Raw genomic sequence first — 21,552 nt, forward strand, 5'->3', positions numbered from 1 at the left:
TGTTCTGTAGGCTATAGGCTACTTTCAGATTGATAACTTCAAAGTCATACAGGCTAAGTCCTGTGACGTGAAGCAAGGTCACACTTAACGCTATGCATTCTGATAGCGGGGTATGGTAGATGTAGCATCTCCGGTTGAATGATGCTCTGACTCTCAAACTGATGGTTCAGAAATCTGTATTGCAAAAGTTGCAGTTCCAAAATAATGCGTGTGGCAAACACACTATGAACCCACACTGAAAAGGAAAAAGAAAACAAAATATTACCATATGTAACACTGCATGACAAGCTTAAATAGCCTAAGCATATTTTAACTTCAAATAAATTCAAATTAAATGATCTTTTAACCCTTTGAACTACTAAATCAATTCTGCACAATTACACATGAAATGCAACCTTAACTGTCTTAAACACATGTATTTCACTGGGCTCAATTGACAATAGCCGTGTGTACACAAACAATACAAAATAAATAAATAGAAGACTGCAATACTAAAGTGAATTTGACCGTGGGGTCATTTACAGTAGATATCTTACAACGCCCCCACCCTTTGGTGCCTGGAGTCATGATACTGGATTTAAGTCCCTATCATCTATGGAAAAGGAACCTGGGAACAATAAATGACATGAGTGGGTTAGGGTTTTTTTCAGTTTATTAAAAAGATTCAGTCCACAGTAGTTCAGATTTTGGCACCATCAATATAAAAACAAGTTAATCAAAAATAAAGTGTACACCCCCCAAAAAAAGCATTTAACAAAATGCCTGAATAAAAAGGGATAAATTAAAGAAATTAATGAAAAAATACAAACATTTGTGTAACTAAAAATGCATTTCACTTGGAAATAATTTTGAATTTTCCAATACCTTTTGGTCAGTCAGCTTTTGCTTTATAAAATGGTGTAGGCGCTATACCTTATGTAGGGCTACTTTAAAATAGCACCCACATTTCAGATCACATCTACATGGTGTCTTCAGGAGCCTTTGCTGGACTAATAGCAAGGCCACATTTTTTAAATACCAACTTAAAGCCAGCAGTGCTTATCTTTTAAAGGAAAGTTTGTGGTTTTGAATTTCTTGCCAGTCAAAAGAGAAATCTTAGTGACCTATTGCTCTGCTCATCAAAATAGCAGGACACTGGCCACAGAGAGACAGGACTCTTACCCTTACTGCACGTTTTATTACAACTGTCACTAACTTTTATTACAAATAATGCTTTTTCAAGTTTATAAAAACTGTCTCATCAATTTGACTTACAATCTGACTGTCATGTCTCTCTGGGCCATCTGTAAAATACTGTATGGCTTTGGAAAAAAATTCACTCTACTGGTTTTGGAACCCGGCAAATGCATTCTATCATAACCTAAATGTTGTCTGAATATATATTAGTCACAGTGATACTCAAAATCATGGGAAATGCAACAAATGTGGCTACGGTTATAATCAGGGAACATCGTTATAAAAAAGTCAGAGACACTTTTAGTGGTGTGATTTGTCTTCGTCAATGGAAGCGAACTGTTATGGAATGTTTTGAAATCATTAAAAACAGTCCCAATGCAACGGTAAAAAACACACAAGAATACTGAACCTGGCCTGTGTGTGTGTGTGTGTGTGTGTGTGTGTGTGTGTGTGTGTGTGTGTGTGTGTGTGTGTGTGTGTGTGTGTGTGTGTGTGTGTGTGTGTGTGTGTGTGTGTGTGTGTGTGTGTGTGTGTCAACAGTAAATTTGGGTTAGGCAAGTTTGGGGTGATAAAAGCAGCAGGATTTGTGCTCGGACAGTAAAGTAATCCTTGTGTCTTCTAGAGGAGAAAGGATCTCAACCAACAAAGAAAGTTGGACGGATCTTTGAAAAGGCACAAAAGGTTGGTGTAGAAAAGTCATGTTAAGGCACTTAAATTTGGTGAAAGGAAACCTTTTTCTTTTTTTTAAAGGCACAGATCTGATGAAAATTGTCTTTTTTGGATGAAAACAGGAGGCGGTTTCCTTCATGAAGTGGCAGTAATGGGTCTCACTTCATCCTCCTTTACTCATGCTCCCCCTCCTTCTCTTTCATTTTGAGGGGCTGATAGCGTCTGCAAGCAGCTCCGGCCTCAAACATTCGATGGGACACTGGATGTTCTGGATAGTAGAGATTCAAGGGTAGGAAAGAGAGAAGAGAAGATTGTTGCGTTGTGTTAGTTTTGACTAGATTTATAGCAATATGTTCCAAATCAAACCAAATATATGTTGAATTGCATACTAAATCCTTTTATAGTGGGATTAATTGGAAAATAAACGTGAGTAAATACAACATTTTCGCTTTGGGTAATGCTACACTTGAGAGAACTGTGTGACTACTTCAAGTTTGTTCAAGTTATGAGAGCTTCTACACAGTCATTGTGTTGATATATGTGAGATGATAGTATTTTTTTTCATTATGTCGAGAAATGACAAGAAGAAAGACTAATGCTCCAAAATGCTATTGGAGTTAGAGGGGCATTTATGTATTTTCAGCATACTACAATTGACGTGCATGTATTGGGACGTCCTAAAAAAAAATTCTGGCATAGCAGGGAAGTATGGGGATTGGAACACAGGGAAGATGTAGTTAAACTTCTAGTGTGACACTGACCAGAGTTTTGAGAGCGTTTTCTCTGTAGCGATCATAGACATCTGAACTAACAGGTTGAAGGAGGTCAGCGTCCACATCAGTCTGCCCTCCTGGTCTTCTGCAGTTCTCACATCGCCAGCCCTACAGAGGGGGGAGAGGGGGCACGTTAATGCACACACACACACACATACTGTCCAATCACAAAGACTCCATAATGCACTTCTGATTGTGCTGCGTACCTGAATACAGGCATACAAACATTCAAAAGATATACGGACCTGTACTTTTTAACATTATCCTTATCCTAATATATTATCATATGATCCCACACACACACACACACACACACATGCAGGCATGCACGCATGCACACACACACACACACACACACACACACACACACACACACACACACACACACACACACCTGTTGTCCTCCATAGCAGGTACAGGTACAGATGGCACCAAGGTATTCCTTCTGCCACTGGTTTCCCACTTGGTACATTTTACCATCGTCATAACATGTTGACTCATCTGGAGGACGAGAGTTACCAAAAGATCAACACATTTTTGAATGTATTTTTTATTTATTTTCATTACAGACATGAATGGGCTTGAGAAATGAAAATATAATTTGATACAATTAAATGTACTGTAAGTGTGAATTATTTTGTGACACGTAATATACCTGACTAAACAGGACCAACCCGTCTCACAGCCTGACGTCTGAATGGGTGTACAGTATGTCTACTTGTGTTGGTATGTGTGTACAAGTCTCTATACTCACGTGGTTCACATTTAAACTCTCCCTTGCCATTGCCAAGGCAGGTGCAGCTCATCATGTGGCCGTTCTCAGCACGGCGATCCCACTTCTCACCGATGCGGTAGTTATTACCACTGTCATGACACCACTCTGAGGCAGGGAGAGAGAGACAGACACAGAAAGAGAGAGACAGACAGAGACAGGGAGAAGGAGAAGGAGATGGAGAGAGAGAGTAAAAGGATGGAGAAGAGACATGCATAAGAATGGCAGAGATAGATTCAAATGGCAAAGGGTAGAGGGAAATGAGAGAATGGAAATAGAGTGAAGTGGATATACGTTAGTATATATATAATGTTATATGTAATGTTCAAAATGTTCCTCTTTACACTGCAGGGGAAGATTCACAGTATTAAAGATGCTGATTTTCACACAGCTAAATTCACAACTCAACTAAAAACAACCAATAAATCACAAAACACGCCTACATCTTCATTTGCAGAATACATTTGTACTTCAAAGAAATAAAAGTGATTTCATCCTTTAGATCCATTCAAGTGAGTTGAACTGGTTCCCAGTTGAATGCATGTATTATCCCAGTGGAGACACATAGACACAAAGACAGTGAAATGACTTTGGACCTGTGGCTGGCGGATGGGGAACTCAGTTTCTGGTATTGCCGTTGTGTTAGCTTTATGGACAATACAGATAACAGAGTGTGAAGCTGGCCAGTTAGCTTAGCTTTAGCGTCCTGCTGTCTGATCTCTAACTGTGATGTTCCCACAGTTTACAGAGGCAGAACAGAGAGACAAACATGGGCAGACAAGAAATTATCATTATGCCTATTAGAAAAAAGAAGCAAATGATATATTCATCATTGCCGAGGCTGCCCATGCCGTTTAATCACTGCGTGTTGCAGCACATAGAACAGGCTGTACAATTATATGGCGTTTGAACTGCAGCTGAGGAATTTATAATAAGTATAGTTTAAAAAAGTATTAATTTCTTCCAACAAATCCATTCGTTCATTATACCGGTATATTCTTTTTATAAATTCCTTTTGAGTAAGTCACATAGAATTACTTGATTTGTAATTCCATGGTGTGCTGTTGGATGATTTTGCAAAGCATGCTGGGATGGAGGTTAATAAGCCACTCACTGGATGAATCACACCTAAAATGGCCACTGCCCAGCCCCATGCAGTGGCACCACAGCTTGAAGCCTGTCTCAGACATGCGCTCCCACTCGGAGCCCACGTCATGGTAGGTCTGTGTGAATGTGTCGTAACACACATCCCGGTTGGTATTACTGGGGATGTCACCTGGAACTATGGAAGGGAAGAGAGAAAAAAGTGAACTAATCTGGTTTTATAGACACAACATGATCCATCAATTGATTTAACTGTTGTATAAATAAAAATCTTCATATTAAAACATTGTTACGAACATTGGTCAAAGTGTCTCTATGTAATTCATATTCATGGTAAGATGTGTATACAATTGAGTGACCTTTGTGCATTTGTGTATTTTCTTCACAGGAAAGCATTATACAACTTAATTGTGTTGTGAACCACTGTACCAGCATTGCCAACAGTTACGAGTTCCTCCAAAACCTTCTCTTTGGCCCCGCCCCTCATGGCCTCTACTATCACGTTATAGGATGCTCCGGATGTCAGTCCAATCAGTGTGGCACTGTTAGATGAGCCAGGGAGCCGCATCTATGTGGGGGTAAACCAGACTGTTAACAAGTCCTCCTTACATGCCCTGCAGTGAATACTTGGCAATACTGGATAGTATCGCCAATTGTATAGATATATTGTATATATATAGATTATAAGGAATACAAGAAGCTAATATAATAAATATAATGTTTTGAGCTGTGGAAAAGGGGTAGGATTAAATAAGTTCATACTTCTTCCTACTCCTTTTCAGGCATATCATATCAATATATGTAAATTGTTTTCTTTTTTCTTTTTGTAAAATAATCAACATATTTTTTGTTTATTGTATTTTCATGCTTTTAATTTTGTTTTTTTATTTATTTTTTGATATGTCTGAAATATATGTTTTTAAATGTATGTGTGTGGGGCCTGACTAATACCTGGAAGCCGCTTTCCTCCAGGTCTGTGGGGTTACAGGACACTTCATACTCTGAGGTCTGGGGAATGGGTTGCCAGGAGATGGTTGTGATGGTCTGTGCTTCCTGGGGGAACTCTGTCTCATTGTCAGGGAAACCATAAGCCAGACCAGGCAGAGGACCGTCACCAACCTACACAGGATCAAAACACACAGCATAGAGATAATAGGATGTTTGTAAAAATACACAAACTGTGAAATAAAGACTTCCATGTTGAATATTAAAAAAGGACCAACTGCTAATGTTTGAGTAATGCAACAGCCGGTTCGCTTTTATTCAAGTTCTATATTTTGAAACGATATAAAATAATTATCGTGTTTTATGAGTTTTTGGTTTAAACCCAATGTTGTTGTCAGATGCAATCCTTCTGTCAGGATAATATAACATTTCAAAACCTATTGACATGCAGGAATATGAAATTTTCAGTATTTGTTTCCATCTTATTTGTGTGATTAAGATTCTCAACAGTTTAAGTTACTTGCACAGAAGCTTATGGCAAACCTCAAATATAGTGGTTGAACATAGTGTGTCACACACCATTAAAAAGTATCACAAGTAGGCCTTTCACACCGCCGCAAAATCGGAGCTAGTTCTGGGCTTGTTCGGAGTTAGAGCCAGTGTTTTGGTTTCACACCGCCAGAGAGCCTGCTCCGGGCCGTAAAAACCGGGGGAACTCATACCCCAGGATTGAGCAGGGTTTGATAAGAACTGCTTGCGCGAACGGTTGGGGGAGGGATTATCCTGACCAACCAGAGCAACTCAAACCTCATGCCCGCCATATTTAAAAACACCGCTACTACGAGACGTAAACATAACATAATTACCGAACGTAGCGATCAAATTGACCGGCGAAAATACGCTGTATGGGTCCTGTTTGCTTAAGAAAGCAAAGCGAGAGCCAACAAGTGTAAAAATAAGACGTATTCGCCGCTGTTGTTGTGCTTAAAGCTAGCGGTAGCTTTAGCGTTAGCCACAAGAGCAGCGGCGTCGGGTGACGTACACACACGTTTACAGTGACGTCATGACGTTGCTCTCTTGCCGGCTCCATGGCTGTCTCCGGTCGATGTGAAACCAACCGGTTCATAACTGGGATAAGGCTGTAACCAGTTTTGAACTGACCCCAACACCAGCCTGGAACTGACTCTTGGTTCATTTTGGTGTGAAAGGCCTAAAGGATGACTTCAACACAAAATGTTAAGTGTCACACACCTTGACCAAGGGTACTCTGTTTCCATCAGGGCCTGCTACAGGTATATAGACCAGTGGTTCTCTGAGGATGGGTCTCTGGCCCTCTTTGGGTCCACCGTAGGGGCCACTGAGTCCGTTATTGGGGCCTAGGCTCTGGTACTCTGTGTAGATGTGCTGGCCCTGCTGGCCCGGTTGGTTCTGGCCACTGGTACCGGAAAAATGAACTTGGTTGGTGTCAAAACTGGACACAAAAAGAGAGAGAGGGGTGAGGGAATAATAAGAACAACAGATGCAAATAGGAAAGAGTATATCGTTAGCCTCATAGCATAATTGCCTAAATCATATTTACTCTACTTTTATTCTACATCTACTCTATTCTACATCTACTCTACTATACATCTACTTTTCGTTAGCCTAATAGCATAATTATAAGTCATATTTTAAGGGTTATAAAGTATACATTTAAGAGTAAATATGATTTAGGCAATTATGTTATGAGGCTAACGATATACAAAAAAAAAGAAGAGATATACTGTTAAAATAAAGGCAAAGTTGATTGAAAAAGATGAATCATTTCTGTATAGTTCATGTTCTTACATCTTGTCACCGAAGGACTCTGGAACGTCCAGGATGTCAGTGCTGGGTCTGTGAGGGACAGGAAGCTGGGGCAGCTCAGGGACCAATAGGTGATGATCTGTGGCAGGCTCTGATTGGACAAGAGACATAGTTGTTAGAAGCAAGTGAGGCAAAGCAAACGCATTCATCCAATAGCTGAATGTTCTAGCAGTTAAAACACAGCTTTGCTCTAAATGGGTTAAAGAGTAGTGTTTAACTGGCAATGGCAACGCTATTATAAAACATGGATAGCGTGTGGCTTTGGATAGCAGTAGTTAGCGGCAGCCCATGTTGAATGATGAAGAATATAAATGACAATCAACAGCATGGGCGCTATGTTGTAATTCTACTTTAGCAGGAGCTATAGGGAAGAGCCAGCAGAGGGCAGCAAAGTACAGTTCCAAATATCTTTGCAATTTCCAATAGCCCAGATTAAAAGAGAGAAAGAATAAAAGACGGAAAATATCTTTGTAAGGGACATATTCTTCATTACAAGCATCATGACAAATAAATACAACAGATGAGATTACATTGCCTAGTGAAAGTGTTGGCACAGTGGGTACTAAATGGGAGCCAGTTTTAGTATTCCACAGCACCAGCAGTATGGCATGCCTTCAAAATATCACAATTTAGGTTGAAAAGTTGATAGGGATTCAGCTTTAAATTTCATGGAGAAGAAGACACTTGCCTTTTGACATTGTCACAATACAAACTACCATATAATAAAGAAAAGAAGTCAACGTTAATGTACTTACGTGTTCTGGCTTTGCCCACCAGAGAGGTGCTTCTTAAAGCGTTCTGCAGGGCCACAATCTTAATGACATACTCTGTTCCTGGTTTCAGACCTATAACCAAACACAACAAATACATAAACAGTCTAATCTTTTTCATCAGTGCTAGTGCATGCATTTTTCTAGACGTCTGTGTACAGTAAATCCCATGCTCCCCACTCACCATTGATAATGGTGTAGCTCTGTCCTGCATGGGGTCTGGGGATGACTTCTCGAGGCAGACCCCCGGCCTCCTCATAGGTGACATAGTATCCAGTGACCCCCGGGCTGCGTGACGGCTCCCAGGTGAAAGAGATGCTGGTGGGGTTCAGGGATGTGAAGCGGATATTGGTGGGTGGGATGAGCACTGGTTTGGCTGAAAGAGAGACAGTCATAGCACTCATAAACTCAATCACGTTGTTTATTTGTTATACAGCAGCTAACAATCTGATACTATTTATTTACTAGATACTGAAGCGTAACATCTGCAACTTACCTAAACACTGGTTTGCTTATCTTTTGATGAGTTTATGTAAGAGTAACCCAACTGACAACTAAAAGGAAGTTGACTACAAATTACAGTGAATCTGAATATGAAAATACAAACAACTTCATTTTCCTGACTAAATGCTTTGTTACCAATATAACTCTCTATATACACATACTTTGATCTATTTTGTCTTCCCATCCCTGCAAAGATATAACATATCACACTCAAGGCGATGGACCACTCTTTGCTGACACTGTAGGATGGAGATTAAGATGTTACCTGTGCTGGCAGTGAGTGTGAGAGGTGTACTGCGTCCATTCCCTTTCAGTGTATAGATGTTGATCTTGTAATTGGTGCCTGGCTCCAGACCTTAGGTGCAGACACAGTGATGGGTTAGTGAGGGACTGCGTAGTAATACTAAAGATATGATTGAATAATATTAAATGCAATTTATTTGTAGAGCTGTGAGTTCCCACGTCATGCTAGTTAGTAGATTCTCATATCTACAGTAGGCTATGTACCTGTAATGGTGTAGGAGCGTGAGTCCCCGCCGATGGTCTTCTGAATGGGTGTGTAGCCTGTGGTGGAGGAGGTGGGTGTGACCTCAACCAGGAAGCCAGAGATGGTTTCAGTCTTGGAGCGCCAGGTCAGGTGGATGGAGGAGTCGTTAACGTCAGAGATACGCACACGACGAGGGGGGCTGATACCTGGAGGTGGATGAGAGGGAGGGAGGGAGGGAGAGAGAGAGAGAGAGAGAGAGAGAGGGGGAGGAAGGGTGGGAGGGAGGGAGGTAGGGAGGGAGGGAGGGAGAGAGAGAGAGACATGTAAGAATGGGAAAAAACAAAACAAGAAGTGAGATAACATTTAAAAAAATTAAATGATGGGTTTAACACAAGTGGCTTTTTCAATAATCAATATCCCTAATAGCATTACTGTAACAAGAAGGCATAACAATGCAAACAATGCATTCATTCATCAGGATTTGGAATAGGATGAGACTCACTCTCCACAGTGTCCACCACTCCTTGGACTGGTCTGCTGGTCAGAGAGTTTTTCAAGGCATAGACAAGGACTTCATAGGTAGTTGCAACCTAAAGAGGGATGGAGAAAAAAGAGAAAAAAAACTCTGTGTTTAGCAGCCTCTAAGGTGCTAAGTCTAGGTTTACTGGGTACAGCAACATTATAACCGTCAATGCATGTTAATGCATGTGCACCCAGAGGCATGAGTATACCTCTGCATTAACTATTGTCTACGAGTCATTATTTGCAATTGGGTATGTCTCTAAGTGTTTAAGAATTTTTTTTTGCATTGACAAAAGCATGGAATTATTTTCTCTGGGGCATAAGAATCAACTTGCTAATACCTGCAGTGTATCACAAATCAAGCCATGCATACACTGTGTACAACTCTTCTTTGTTATGCTTTTGTTGCAAGGTCATTCAAATCCAAGAAGGACAGTGTTCACTGCAATTGACAACTTTGCAATACAATGTTTATAGTATAAGAAAAATAAATAAACTAAAGCAGTGGGTATCTGAAAGGAACAACATCAATCTTGAGACATTTGCTGTTAAAGCAGAGGTCAGGCTTTGCAGAAACATCACAATCTTACTGAAAAGACACGCACAAGGAACATTTGTGAAGTAGTTGTTAAAAGCAAGTGAGGCAAAGCAAAAGCATTCATCCATGTTCTAGTAGTTAAAACACAGTCACTTTCTCCAGGAGACAAAAACAAACTAGTGTCATTCATTGACGCTCACAGAGCCAAACTCACCATGAGTCCAGAGATGTGTGCCTGTGTGGTGTCTGGGGCCAGGTTGATCTCCTTGGTGGGGCCGCTCTTGTTCTTTGGGTTGACGACCACACGGTAGCCTGTGAGCCCCGTGAGGCCAGTCAGCCTGTTCTCCTGACCCGCCACGGCCCAGTGCATAGTGAAGGAGGTGGGGCCCACCTGGGAGAAGCGCAGGTTGGTGGGGGGTGAGATGGCTGGAAGAGGGAAAAAAATTAAAAAAGGGAGAGAAAAGGTTAGAGGGATATGCAGAATAATGGGTTTTTAGTAGGGCTGTCAAATTAACGCGTTAATTTCGATTAATTAATCACAGAAAAATTAACGCGATTAAAAAAATTAACGCAGATTAATCGCACTTCTATAATGCCCTTTGATCCGGTGCAAAAGTGGTGCAGAGCTGCACCTGTAGCTTTTACATGTCCATGTTGCCGGGCCGGGCGCGCGGGTAGAAGGGAGAAATGTAAAGAGTGAAGCAGGGGAAAGGGGCCGACTCGAGGGCTCTATGGACGGTTTATGGGATGCTTCGGCAAATAAACATGAAGGTAGGAAGACATCTTACTTAATTCTCCGCAGTGTCCGTGCATTATTGATTTAGTGGGTGCAACAATGTAGGCTATAGGTTCAAAACAGTAGGCCTATCTCTCAATCTTCCTCCAATTTTGTTTGCTAGCTGTCTCGCACTTAAACGAGTGTGTGTGTGTGTGTCAATATTTTTGCCTATGAGTAGGCTACGAAATGGTGGCAGTGCAGCGCTGTCTGTTGTGGGAGATGGAAAGTCGTCATTTGTCTGCTTGTTTTTTTGAGAAAATTTGGCGCTAGTTCATGTATAAAGCTGGCTGAGGGGAGGAGACAGAAGTTACGAGAGACGGAGAGCGAGCGAGCGCGCGCGCGAGAGAGAGAGAGAGAGACAGAGAAACAAACAGTAGTAGGCTATACAGCTGTTTACAAACAGGTATAAAAGTGTCATATAAGTATGCGATTAATTTAGATTAATTAATCACAGAGCCTGTAATTAATTAGATTAATTTTTTTAATCGTTTGACAGCCCTAATTTTTAGACGTTTAAAGGTCACATATTATGCTCACATTCAGGTTCAAAATGGAAATGTGGGTTTCTACTAGAAAAACTGATTTCATGGTATAGTGTACTTTATATTCCTCTCGGTGCCATTTCTAAATCTCCTCTTTTCAGCCTCTGTCTGAAACGCTCCGTTTTAGAGCATATCTCTTTAAGCCTTCCAAAATGCCTACTCTGCTCTGACTGGCCCTGAATCTAACTGACAGGGCTATCTGGGGGTGGACCTATCACAGGTGGATGTATCTCTTAGTTAGGCTGGAAGTGAAGGGGCGTGGGATAAACAATGCCCTCAAAAATAAACCTTCAGGGTGGGTTTAAACTTTTTCTTTCAAATCATCTAGAAGTCCTCTCCGTTCATACCTGTAGCTTGTGTCCCAACCAGTGCTGTGCTGGCTGTGCCGTCATGCAGGGCGATGACCTTCACAGTGTATTCAGTGCCGGGCTGCAGACCGTAGATAACAGTGGACTCGGCATCTCCTCGAGGGGCAGGGCGCAGCTCTCTCTCCCCCTCCTCTGAACTTGAATACAGGACTCTGTAGGACGTCACTATTCCATCAGGGCTGTCCCACGTGATCTTCAGTGAGGTGGAGTCAATGTCTGAGAAGGACAGGTCCTTGGGATGGTCTAAATCTACAAGTAAAGGGGAGATGTTGAGGAGATTGTTTGTTTTTTTCAATTTGTGAAAAAGTGTGGCAAACCATATTTCATATTATGTACACATATCTGGAAATGTAAACCCTTACTTGTTAAAGCATTCACCACCACTGGAGAGCTCTCTCCATCTTGCCCCAGAGCATACACACTCAACACATACTCTACTGTGGGCATCAGTCCAGCGAAAGTAAACTCGGTCTGGTCTGAAAAAAAGAGAAAGAAAAGATTGACATAACATCAATAAGAGTTCCTATACTGTGCAGATTAAAAGTGCATAGCTATTCAAACCTTAAATTCTGACAAAACACTAGGTATTGGAAAATGTGGTCAGACACCTACCTGGAGCCACCACTTCAGTGAAAGACGGCCCCTGTCCGTTTTTGGGGACCCCAGTCACCCTGTATCCCTGGATGGGGCCCTGGGCAGGGCTCCACCTCACTGTGACACTGTTGTCTTGCACGTCCATCAACTTCATTTCAGTGGGAGAGTCTACGCCTATAGGAGAGGAGGATGGAGAGATGAAAGAGGAGAGGGTTTTGAGTGGAAAATAAAGGAAGGCAGGATTGTCACAAAAAATGGGGGAATGTGTTTTTGCCACAGGGAGTGTGTGTTTGTGTTTGTGTGTGTGTGTGTGTGTGTGTGTGTGTGTGTGTACCTGTGTGTGTGTGTGTGTGTGTGTGTGTGTGTGTGTGTGTGTGTGTGTGTCTCAGGTGTCTGTGTGTGTGTGTGTGTGTGTGTGTGTGTGTGTCTCAAGTGTCTGTGTGTGTGTGTGTGTGTGTGTGTCTCAAGTGTCTGTGTGTGCGTGCGTGTGTGTGTGTGTGTGTGAATGTACCTGTCCTATGCATGACATAGATTGGGGTGCTGGATGCGGGGCTGTCTCCTCTACCAGTCACAGCGTAGACAGTCACAGTGTAGTCGGTACCAGGCCTCAGGTTATTGATGGTGGCAGTGGACTGAGAGCCCGGCACTGTGAACTCCTTAGGGTTACTGTGACCTCCTGGGTAGACAATGACAATGAGATAAGTGTCAGAGAAATGAATACTTTGAATAATCAACAACCCAATGAAACAGATACAAGCTAAATTCCAATCCCCATCCTTCCCTGATATTTAGAATAGTATGAACAGATTTAGGATGTGCATATACATGTGGTCGAATGCAGCATGCTGAAAACTACAGCCATGCTAATTTCCACACTAACAGGCAAGTTCAAGGCACAATGTTATGACGAAATAAATAAGTAAAAGTATGTCCCTATGCCTTCTGCATGCAAACTATGCATTTTTTGGTCAACTATAGTATGTAGAATAGTCAAAAGAAAGAGTATGCCATTTAGAATGCAGGCACATTGACAGGTATCTTTACAGGAAATGGAAAATACTATGTAATTGGGGTTTTCTTCATTCAGCTAAAAATACATACATTCAGCATTGATCAAATCAAATCAATATCTTAAGCCATTGTTTACTATCTCACCAGACTCTCCGTGAGTGATCCTGTAGTAGCGCACAGTGACAGGGGGGGCATCCCAACGCACAGTGATGCTGGTGGGACTGGAGTCTAGCACTTCCAGGTCAGTGGGAGCATCAGAGACTGGAGAGAGAGAGAGAGAGAGAGAGACAGAGGGAGAGACAGGGAGAGAGAGAGAGGGAGAGAGAGAGACAGAGACAGGGAGAGAGAGAGACGGGGACAGAGAGAGATAGAGACAGTGATAAATAAAAACTCAACATGGTAATATTAACATGGTGGATAAATCTATGTTTATGGTGTACTACCCCCCAACAGCCACAACACTGACTCCATAGCCTTGCTCAAATCTAAACTCAAAACTCACCTTTTCCAACTTTGCATACCCCTCCTGATCTTCCCTTCCCATTTCACCATATCACATTCATCCATTGCCCACTTTATTTGAACTGTTTTTAATTCAATTGATTGTACTGTACATTTATCTGACTGTACAGTGTCCTTGAGAGTCATGAAATACATCTTTAAATAACATTTATTATTATTATTAAATCATTTATTGTATCAAATCATGTATTAATCAGTATTTACTTGTCTTCTGTTTGCCATTAAGCGGCAGGCTCTCCTGTGTCCCGCTGACTGCGTAGATGCTGACCAGGTACTCTGTGTCTGCGGTCAGTCCTGTCAGGGTGAAGTGGTTCCTGGAGGGGGGCAGCCTCTCGTCCTTGGTGCGGCCCCCGCTCACCATCTGATAGCGCAGTCTGTAGCCGCTGATCCTGCTCTGGGGAGCCAGCCAGTGGATGGTGAAGGAGCTGGTGTAGATCTCAGAGAAACGCAGGCCGACTGGTGAATCCATAGCTGGGAGAGGAGTGGGAGGTAATAAGAAAAGGATGTTTGAGGGTCCCCGGAAAACAAAACCTTTCATTTATAACTGTTTTTTTGTTTAAATATCACCTCAGAATCTAAATATATAGCATATTTTCCCTGAACAACAAGCTCATTTTTCAGCATGCTTTTTTGGCGATTCTGACCCACAATCCGCTGCTGTGCAGGGGAAGTGATGTCACATCGACTGAGCTTCGAGTGAAGATAACCAGGGATGTGACGGATATACAAGCAACAGGCAAGTTCAAGGCACAATGTTATGACGAAATAAATGAGTAAAAGTATGTCCCTATGCCTTATGCATGCAAACTACGCATTTTTCTGGTCAACTATCATATTTAGTAATCCATATCATTTCTGATGAAACTTACATGTTTTCTGGGTGCCGACGAGCGGCGAGCTCTCTCTCTGCTCGTAAACACACACCACGCTCACCAGATACTCTGTGTTAGGCAGCAGGTCTGTGGACAGAGACACAACACTGTTAATACAAATGCAGTCGGCAGTGTATAGTTGTGTATTCTTAGTTTTCTGCTGTAACTTACTCCTCAACACCACGTTGTTACTCTGGCCTCCTACACTGGTTTCTGTGTTGTCATCTTCATCGTCGATGGGATGATACCTGGATGATAAGCAGAGCAAAAACATCATTTCAACAGTCATTTATTTCTTATTTTCTTATTTGGGTGTACCACAATCTGTGTATTCAAGAGAACATCTGAATCAGAAAAAACTGAACTTAATGTAAGTGTAAAGGTTTCTTCCCATACCTGATGAGGAAGCTGTTGATGTCAGCAGTGTTGGGGACGTATGGAGAGATCCAGGTCACTTCCAAACTGTCTGGCCCGACCTTGCCAAAGCCCAGACCGGTAGGGGCTGGCACAGCTATCCAAAAGAGAGAGAGAGCAGCGCCATTCAGAATGGATTCAAAAAGCCCATGTCAGATAAATAAGATTTGGTATTTGTTAAGTTAAAAAGGTGGTCAGACGGTTGCAAACTAACGATCCAATGAAAAGGTGTAGGGGCAAATAAGGGCAGAAAATATATCTGAAGAAAGAGATGAAATAATAAAATGAATAAAAGAGAAAAGTATTCGCTCCACTATCTTTTGAAGGGGAAAAGTCTGTGTTTTATGTGTGTGTCAGTGTAAATCTATGTCTGCTGTTTTACGACATCTTAAAAGTGAGAGAACAAGCTGTGTTTGCATTGGGGGGCAAAATGAGCCTCAGTATGATAAAAAAGAAAAAAAGCCTCAACTGGAACCAGATGGTCCACACGTACAAAGACACATGCACACACACACACACACACACACACACACAAACAGATAATATTAAACTGACAACAACACAGCATGCGGTGCAATTACATCAGCAACTTAAAAGGCAACTTTAAGGGCCATGTCTCAGGGTTAATATGAACCTTATTACATTATATAACTCGGGGCGCACACACACACACACACACACACACACACACACACACACACACACACACACACACACACACACACACACACACACACACACACACACACACACACACACAGTAATTTGTGACTCCCTCGCGGGAAGCTCAAAATCTGGCGTTCTTATTTATAACCCAATGGCTCTTTGAACAAGAAAAGGCTTGTATTGTCCGTTGGTGATATTAGCAGAAAAGTAAATCAAGCATGGAACGTACAGGTCTGCTGAGTGAATGTGTTGGGCTCGCTCTCTCCGTTCTCCGTCACGGTGATCACGCTGATGTCATAGTCGATGCCGGGCTCCAGGCCGTAGACGGTGTAGTGGCCGGTGGTGGGCAGGACAAAGTCTTCAAAGATGGGCACGCTCTCGCCAGCTGCCACCACAGTGATCCGGTAACCAGTGACGGACGTGCTGTTGAGGGGGGACCAGCGCAGGCCGATGGAGGTGTCACTCACGTCTTTGAAGGTCAGGTCTGTCAGCTGTGGAACGTCTGGGTAGGTGGAGAGAGGGAAAGGGAAAAAAGAGAAAAGAAAAGAGGACAACAACAAACAAACATGCAAGAGGCGGAGGAAAAAAAGAAGGAGTTGGACACGAGTGCCAGAGAGAGGAAATCGACAGACAAAACATAGGAGCAGCGGTTAAAGCAAGCAAGGATAAATAGTTTACTTCCATTTTGGTGAGATATTCAACATATCACACCAATGGAAGAATGAATGCTTTCCCTAGTATAGGTTACACTCTAGTAAGGTTTTGACGGTTATTCAACGAAGTGTATCAATGTAAGAATTGGTGACACTTACAATAAGGGTACATTAATTAACTAAGTTAATACTTAGTTCATGCTTAATAAGCATGAACTAAGCGTCAACTGCTTAGCTAATGCCGTTTAAGCCTAAACATGATTAGTTGACTAAGCATAGTTAATGCTTAACCAAGCATTAATTAACCGTTAATAACTTATCATTAACAGTAGGTTTATGCTTAATAAGCATGCCTAACTGTGACACTGTTTATTAACCAACAGTTAATTAATGTATCCTTATTGTAAAGTGTTTAACTTAGTTAAAGGAGCAGTGCGAACATAGTAAAACACATATCGGTTAAACATTGAAAGCTTTTGTGTTATTTATTAACTTTCAACATAATATGTTCATTTAAAAGAAGATTCTGTGAGAAAAAGTTCCTTCTTACCTATCAACACAAACGTTTTCACTAACAAATGATGGTTGATTTGGCCCTCTCAGGTTGAATACACACACACATACACCATAGTCTCAAACCCCTATGAGTGGCCCTCTCTCTCACCTGGTGTAATGATGGTTGATATAGGAGTGCTCTCCATGTCATCTTTAACAGTGACAACGCTGACATTGTACTCCACTCCAGGACTGAGGTTGTCCAGGGTGCAGGAGTTCTCCCCCGCCTCCACAAACTCCTCCACACTGTTCCCTTGCTGCCCGTTGGTGGGTGTGCATGTCACTCTGTAGCCAGTGATGTCTGGGAGGGAGAAAGAAAAGAACCAAGGTTTATAACAGGAGAGAATGTATCCATGAGGAATGTGTTCCATTACATTATTTAAAATGCCACGTCAAAGATGTTCAACTCAATCTGACTCGCAAAGTTCTACAGAGTTTCTTTAGAAGACAAAAAAAGAGAATAATATTAGTGTTTTATTAATAGTGGTAATGTGAACGATGGTGGATGTTCCAGTCTGCCTGCCGTGAATCGGTTTTCTGAGTTTGAGTGTGTGCGTGTGTGTGACTGTGTGTGTGTGGTTACCTGGTACACCGGCCCCGTTCCATTGCACGGTGAGGTCTCCAGTGCCTGGGTTAGACTCCAGGTTCAGGTCGGTGGGAGGAGACAGAGCTGAAGTCAAATAAGAAAAAGACGACAATAAGAGGTGGAAATGAATAAGGCTAAAAAAGTAGATTCAAAGAAAGACATTGATGGATCAAGGAAAAACAGCAGTTCAGTTAAAATGGTGGCAGAGTCAATATTAGTTGGTTTTCTCCTTACGTGTGACGACACGGCGGGAGATGGGGGTTCCCTGCTCATGGCCGTTGATGACTGGCTGGACGCTGTAGGTGTACTCCACTCCTGGGGTCAGGCCAGACACATAAATACTCCCCGAGCCAGAGGTGACGTCTCTGGGGGCTTCTCCGCCCTGACTGGGACGAACCGTCAACTGGAAGATAAATGTAGACACAGTTAGAGGGACGGAGCATGGGGAGAGAGAGGGAGATGAGTTTGGGCTACCGGTGGTGAAGGTCAGGGGTCAATGTTTTCCCAAGGACATGGAAGCCAAGCAGGACATTTCTCAGTGTGTGTGTGTGTGTGTGTGTGTGTGTGTGTGTGTGTGTGTGTGTGTGTGTGTGTGTGTGTGTGTGTGTCATCTCTGGTGTGACATACTCTGACCAATTCGGTTTATGCCTGATTTGTTAGTTCACACGCTATGTAACTCCAAAGGGGCCTCCACTAAACCAAGAGTAACTGGAGGATGCGTTTCACAGTGAAAAGACGGAACTAGTATGCATCTCAACATGATTACACAATCCAGTTGCTGATTTTAATGAGGACAGATTGGAAAACATGGTCAGATTGAAGAATATGTATGTTGTATGTATGATATAAAATCACTTCTATATGTTTCGCTGTGTGCTAGCAGTGAGAATACCTTGTATCCAATGTGAGGAACTGGAGTCCAGGAGATTATAATGGAGGTGTCTGTCACATCAGTGCTGAAATGAGGAGCGTTGCCCATTGCTGGGGCTACAAACACACAGAGAGCAGAGGTGGGTTTTGATCAGTTTCTGTGTCATGGCATTCAAGAAGATATTCTTATATATATATTATACATATACCAGCGTGTACATTTGCACAAGAGCACATGCATACTCATTTAGGAGCACTTTGAACATGGCATGGTTCATCTTCTCAAGTCGTTTATCCAAGATACATTTATTAAAATATCTGCTTTCATCTTTCTACTCAACTCTCTGACAGCCATTTCATTGAGCCTATGCACATACACTGTGTTGCTTTACACTCTATTACACTCACTAGTGGTGAAGACAGCGGTCTCTCCTTCACTCAGTGTGTTCTCTTGCTCTGCGTGTAGCGTAGCGGTGTACTTGGTATCAGGCTTCAGGTTGAGGATGGTGTACTGGGAGAGGCGGCCGGGAAGGCGCAGTTGTTTCGGGTTAGAGCCCTCGACGGTGAGGAAGAGACGGTAGCCAGAGATTTTGGCACGGGGGGCAAACCACAATATCACAGCACTGTCCTCAGTTACATTGGAGAAATGGATATCTGTGGGAGCGTCTGGCTCTGAGAAAGAGACATGTCAATGAAATCCGTTAGACACCATCAAAAGAGGGGGAACATTTATTTGTACACATTTTTGTATGAAAGCTTATTATGTTTTGTATGTTGTATTTTGATTATATGCGTTTTTGTTGTTCCACAAAATTAAAAACCCAATAAATAAATTAAACAAAAAAAAAGAGGGGGAACATTAAGGTTTTAAAAAGCCCAATGTTTTAACTCATTATGTAAGAATGAAATGTATTATACAGTACAGAAACCATCCACACAGTTGCTGCTGCTTTCAATTCATTTAACTTCAGTATGAAAATCAAATTTCAGAAATAGACTTGTGGGTGATTGAGGGCCATCCGTCACACTCACTGGTAGTTTGCTCCCCGATGAGTGGTAAGCTCTCCTCTCCGTTGTGAATGGTGTAGATGTGGAAGCGGTACAGTGTTCCGGGCAGTAGGTGAGTCACCTCCATGTATGAGTTCTGACTGACGGGCAGAGTCATCTCCCTCTGAGGAGAAGAAGACTCTTCAACGGGGAGGAAGCTGACGCGGTAACCTGACACCCCTGTGGCTGGCCCCGTCCAGGTCAGAACTATCTTCTTGTCTGACACCTCAAAGAACTGCAGGTCCTTAGGAGAGATGACTTCCTCTGTGGATGGGGACAGAGACAACGTTATTAAGAAGGTTCCAGGAGTTCCAACTGCACCATTGATAAGTTGGGACAAAACTGCTTCACACTTTTCTTTGGTGGAGCCTAGAAGTACAAGAATTTAGGAATCAAAAGTTGGAATACAGTGTGCATGGTTACCCACAAGGCTTTGCATTAATGTCTTTCCCAGAAATATAGTTGGTGAATGCATTGAGAACATTTTTAATTCATACGGGAATGACCCATAATTGCCACAAAAGCATAAGCTTAGATAAGAGCATGTTGTTTAGACACTATGTTTGGTGCACGGATACACACAAGGTCCATCTTAAGTCCTCCACTAATTAACAGATCATTGTATGCATCTTACTGCCTTAAAACAATTAGAATGTACAATACAAAAACTGCACAGGGTCACACTGATAAACAAGGGAAAATATGTGGAAATCAAATACGAATACAGTATAAAATAGTTCCACGTCCTCGGAGCATATTGCAAAATATTAAAACCTTGATTGCCTTCAACACTTCATTAAATACCTTTGCAAAAAACAAACACTATAATTTTTTTTTTCTAAATATATTTTTTGGGGCATTTTTGCTTTATTAGACAGATTGGAGAGACAGAGTTGAAATGGGGCAAAGAGGAGAGGACATGCAGAAAACTGACCCGGGCAGGATTCGAACCCAGGTCTGCTGCGGGGCCTTGGCCCGGGGGAGGGGAAGCCCTACCCACTGAGCTACGGGCACCCCAACACTATCATTTCTGGCTTTTATGTTTCATGTAATCTAAACCAGATTGGTTTATGGATCATATTCTGGTATTGGCAGAATTTCTGCAAACAAGAGGCCATACCCTTACACAAGTCATATTTTGGACAAACTACATGGTAGGAGGCAGCAGTAAAGAAGAGCTGGATGGAGAGTAAAGAAAAAAGAAATTGGCTTTATAAAGCAAGAGGTGAAATGAGACAACAGGAGGGATGAGGAGGAGAGAGAAAAAAATGAAAGGAAAACAGAAGGGTTGAAATGAGTAAATGGAGCTGCCTGGGCTGTGCATGAACCGTGTGTCATTCAATACCTTTAACCAAACCATTACCCATGCCCCTGCTGACCTTTCAATGCATATCCAATCAGATACTCAAGAGACTGTTGACGTTAAAACCCGCCAAACTTGCATGCAAATTTAACAGATTAAGAATAATATAATGTTTATATGGTAACAAATCACATAAGGATATGTGAGGGAAGCACTTGGAACCAACTCTACAAACGATCTCAGACCCCGTCATCACATGAGTTTTAGTCTATTAGTCATAATGTACAGTAGATTGGGTTTAATTTGTCTGTATAAATATGGCAGCAATTTGTCCCGCATCTGTTTGACTGGCCCGAGACCGAGAACTTTTACGTAACTCCAGTGGAGCAGAATAGGAGAGAGAGAGACAGCTGTGAACCCAATGACTTCACTTTTCCATTGGAAAACTCTTTAAACTTCTACATTAATCACTGAATATAGGCGGCAGGAGGATTTGCAGGTTGATGCCCCCATGACAAGAGTAATAACTTAAATTCATATGACCAAACCTCAGAATCGTTAGGAGGTCACAGGATCAATTGATGACATCACAAGGAGAAAAGTGGCTAAAGTGCCAGCAATTTTTTCCCCCAAGAGATGCGTTTTAATCTCTTGTACGTGACGCCT

At 42.1% G+C, this 21,552-nt stretch overlaps 1 protein-coding gene across 1 annotated transcript in view; it reads right to left on the reverse strand.

The window, feature by feature from the left end:
• Positions 1-634: 634 nt before the first annotated feature.
• Positions 635-21,552, reverse strand: part of LOC307258507 (fibronectin-like) — a 42,024-nt gene continuing 21,106 nt past the window's right edge. The window contains exons 19-49 of the mRNA XM_080038065.1: positions 19,569-19,847; positions 18,945-19,208; positions 18,559-18,653; positions 17,901-18,069; positions 17,664-17,750; positions 17,190-17,381; positions 16,102-16,374; positions 15,189-15,303; positions 14,964-15,040; positions 14,790-14,879; positions 14,125-14,391; positions 13,543-13,659; positions 12,899-13,063; positions 12,406-12,561; positions 12,156-12,269; positions 11,773-12,042; positions 10,320-10,531; positions 9,548-9,635; positions 9,066-9,251; positions 8,824-8,913; positions 8,239-8,430; positions 8,040-8,129; positions 7,267-7,375; positions 6,691-6,910; positions 5,446-5,613; positions 4,924-5,062; positions 4,505-4,672; positions 3,373-3,498; positions 3,013-3,119; positions 2,607-2,726; positions 635-2,113 (exon numbers count right to left, since the gene is read on the reverse strand). Coding sequence (XP_079894191.1) covers positions 2,045-2,113; positions 2,607-2,726; positions 3,013-3,119; positions 3,373-3,498; positions 4,505-4,672; positions 4,924-5,062; positions 5,446-5,613; positions 6,691-6,910; positions 7,267-7,375; positions 8,040-8,129; positions 8,239-8,430; positions 8,824-8,913; positions 9,066-9,251; positions 9,548-9,635; positions 10,320-10,531; positions 11,773-12,042; positions 12,156-12,269; positions 12,406-12,561; positions 12,899-13,063; positions 13,543-13,659; positions 14,125-14,391; positions 14,790-14,879; positions 14,964-15,040; positions 15,189-15,303; positions 16,102-16,374; positions 17,190-17,381; positions 17,664-17,750; positions 17,901-18,069; positions 18,559-18,653; positions 18,945-19,208; positions 19,569-19,847 — 4,814 coding nt within the window. The 3' untranslated portion in view covers positions 635-2,044. The remainder of the gene's footprint in view (positions 2,114-2,606; positions 2,727-3,012; positions 3,120-3,372; positions 3,499-4,504; positions 4,673-4,923; positions 5,063-5,445; positions 5,614-6,690; positions 6,911-7,266; positions 7,376-8,039; positions 8,130-8,238; positions 8,431-8,823; positions 8,914-9,065; positions 9,252-9,547; positions 9,636-10,319; positions 10,532-11,772; positions 12,043-12,155; positions 12,270-12,405; positions 12,562-12,898; positions 13,064-13,542; positions 13,660-14,124; positions 14,392-14,789; positions 14,880-14,963; positions 15,041-15,188; positions 15,304-16,101; positions 16,375-17,189; positions 17,382-17,663; positions 17,751-17,900; positions 18,070-18,558; positions 18,654-18,944; positions 19,209-19,568; positions 19,848-21,552) is intronic.

The sequence above is a fragment of the Ammodytes marinus genome (assembly GCF_949987685.1).
Source record: "Ammodytes marinus genome assembly, chromosome: 12".
NCBI lineage: Eukaryota > Metazoa > Chordata > Actinopteri > Uranoscopiformes > Ammodytidae > Ammodytes > Ammodytes marinus.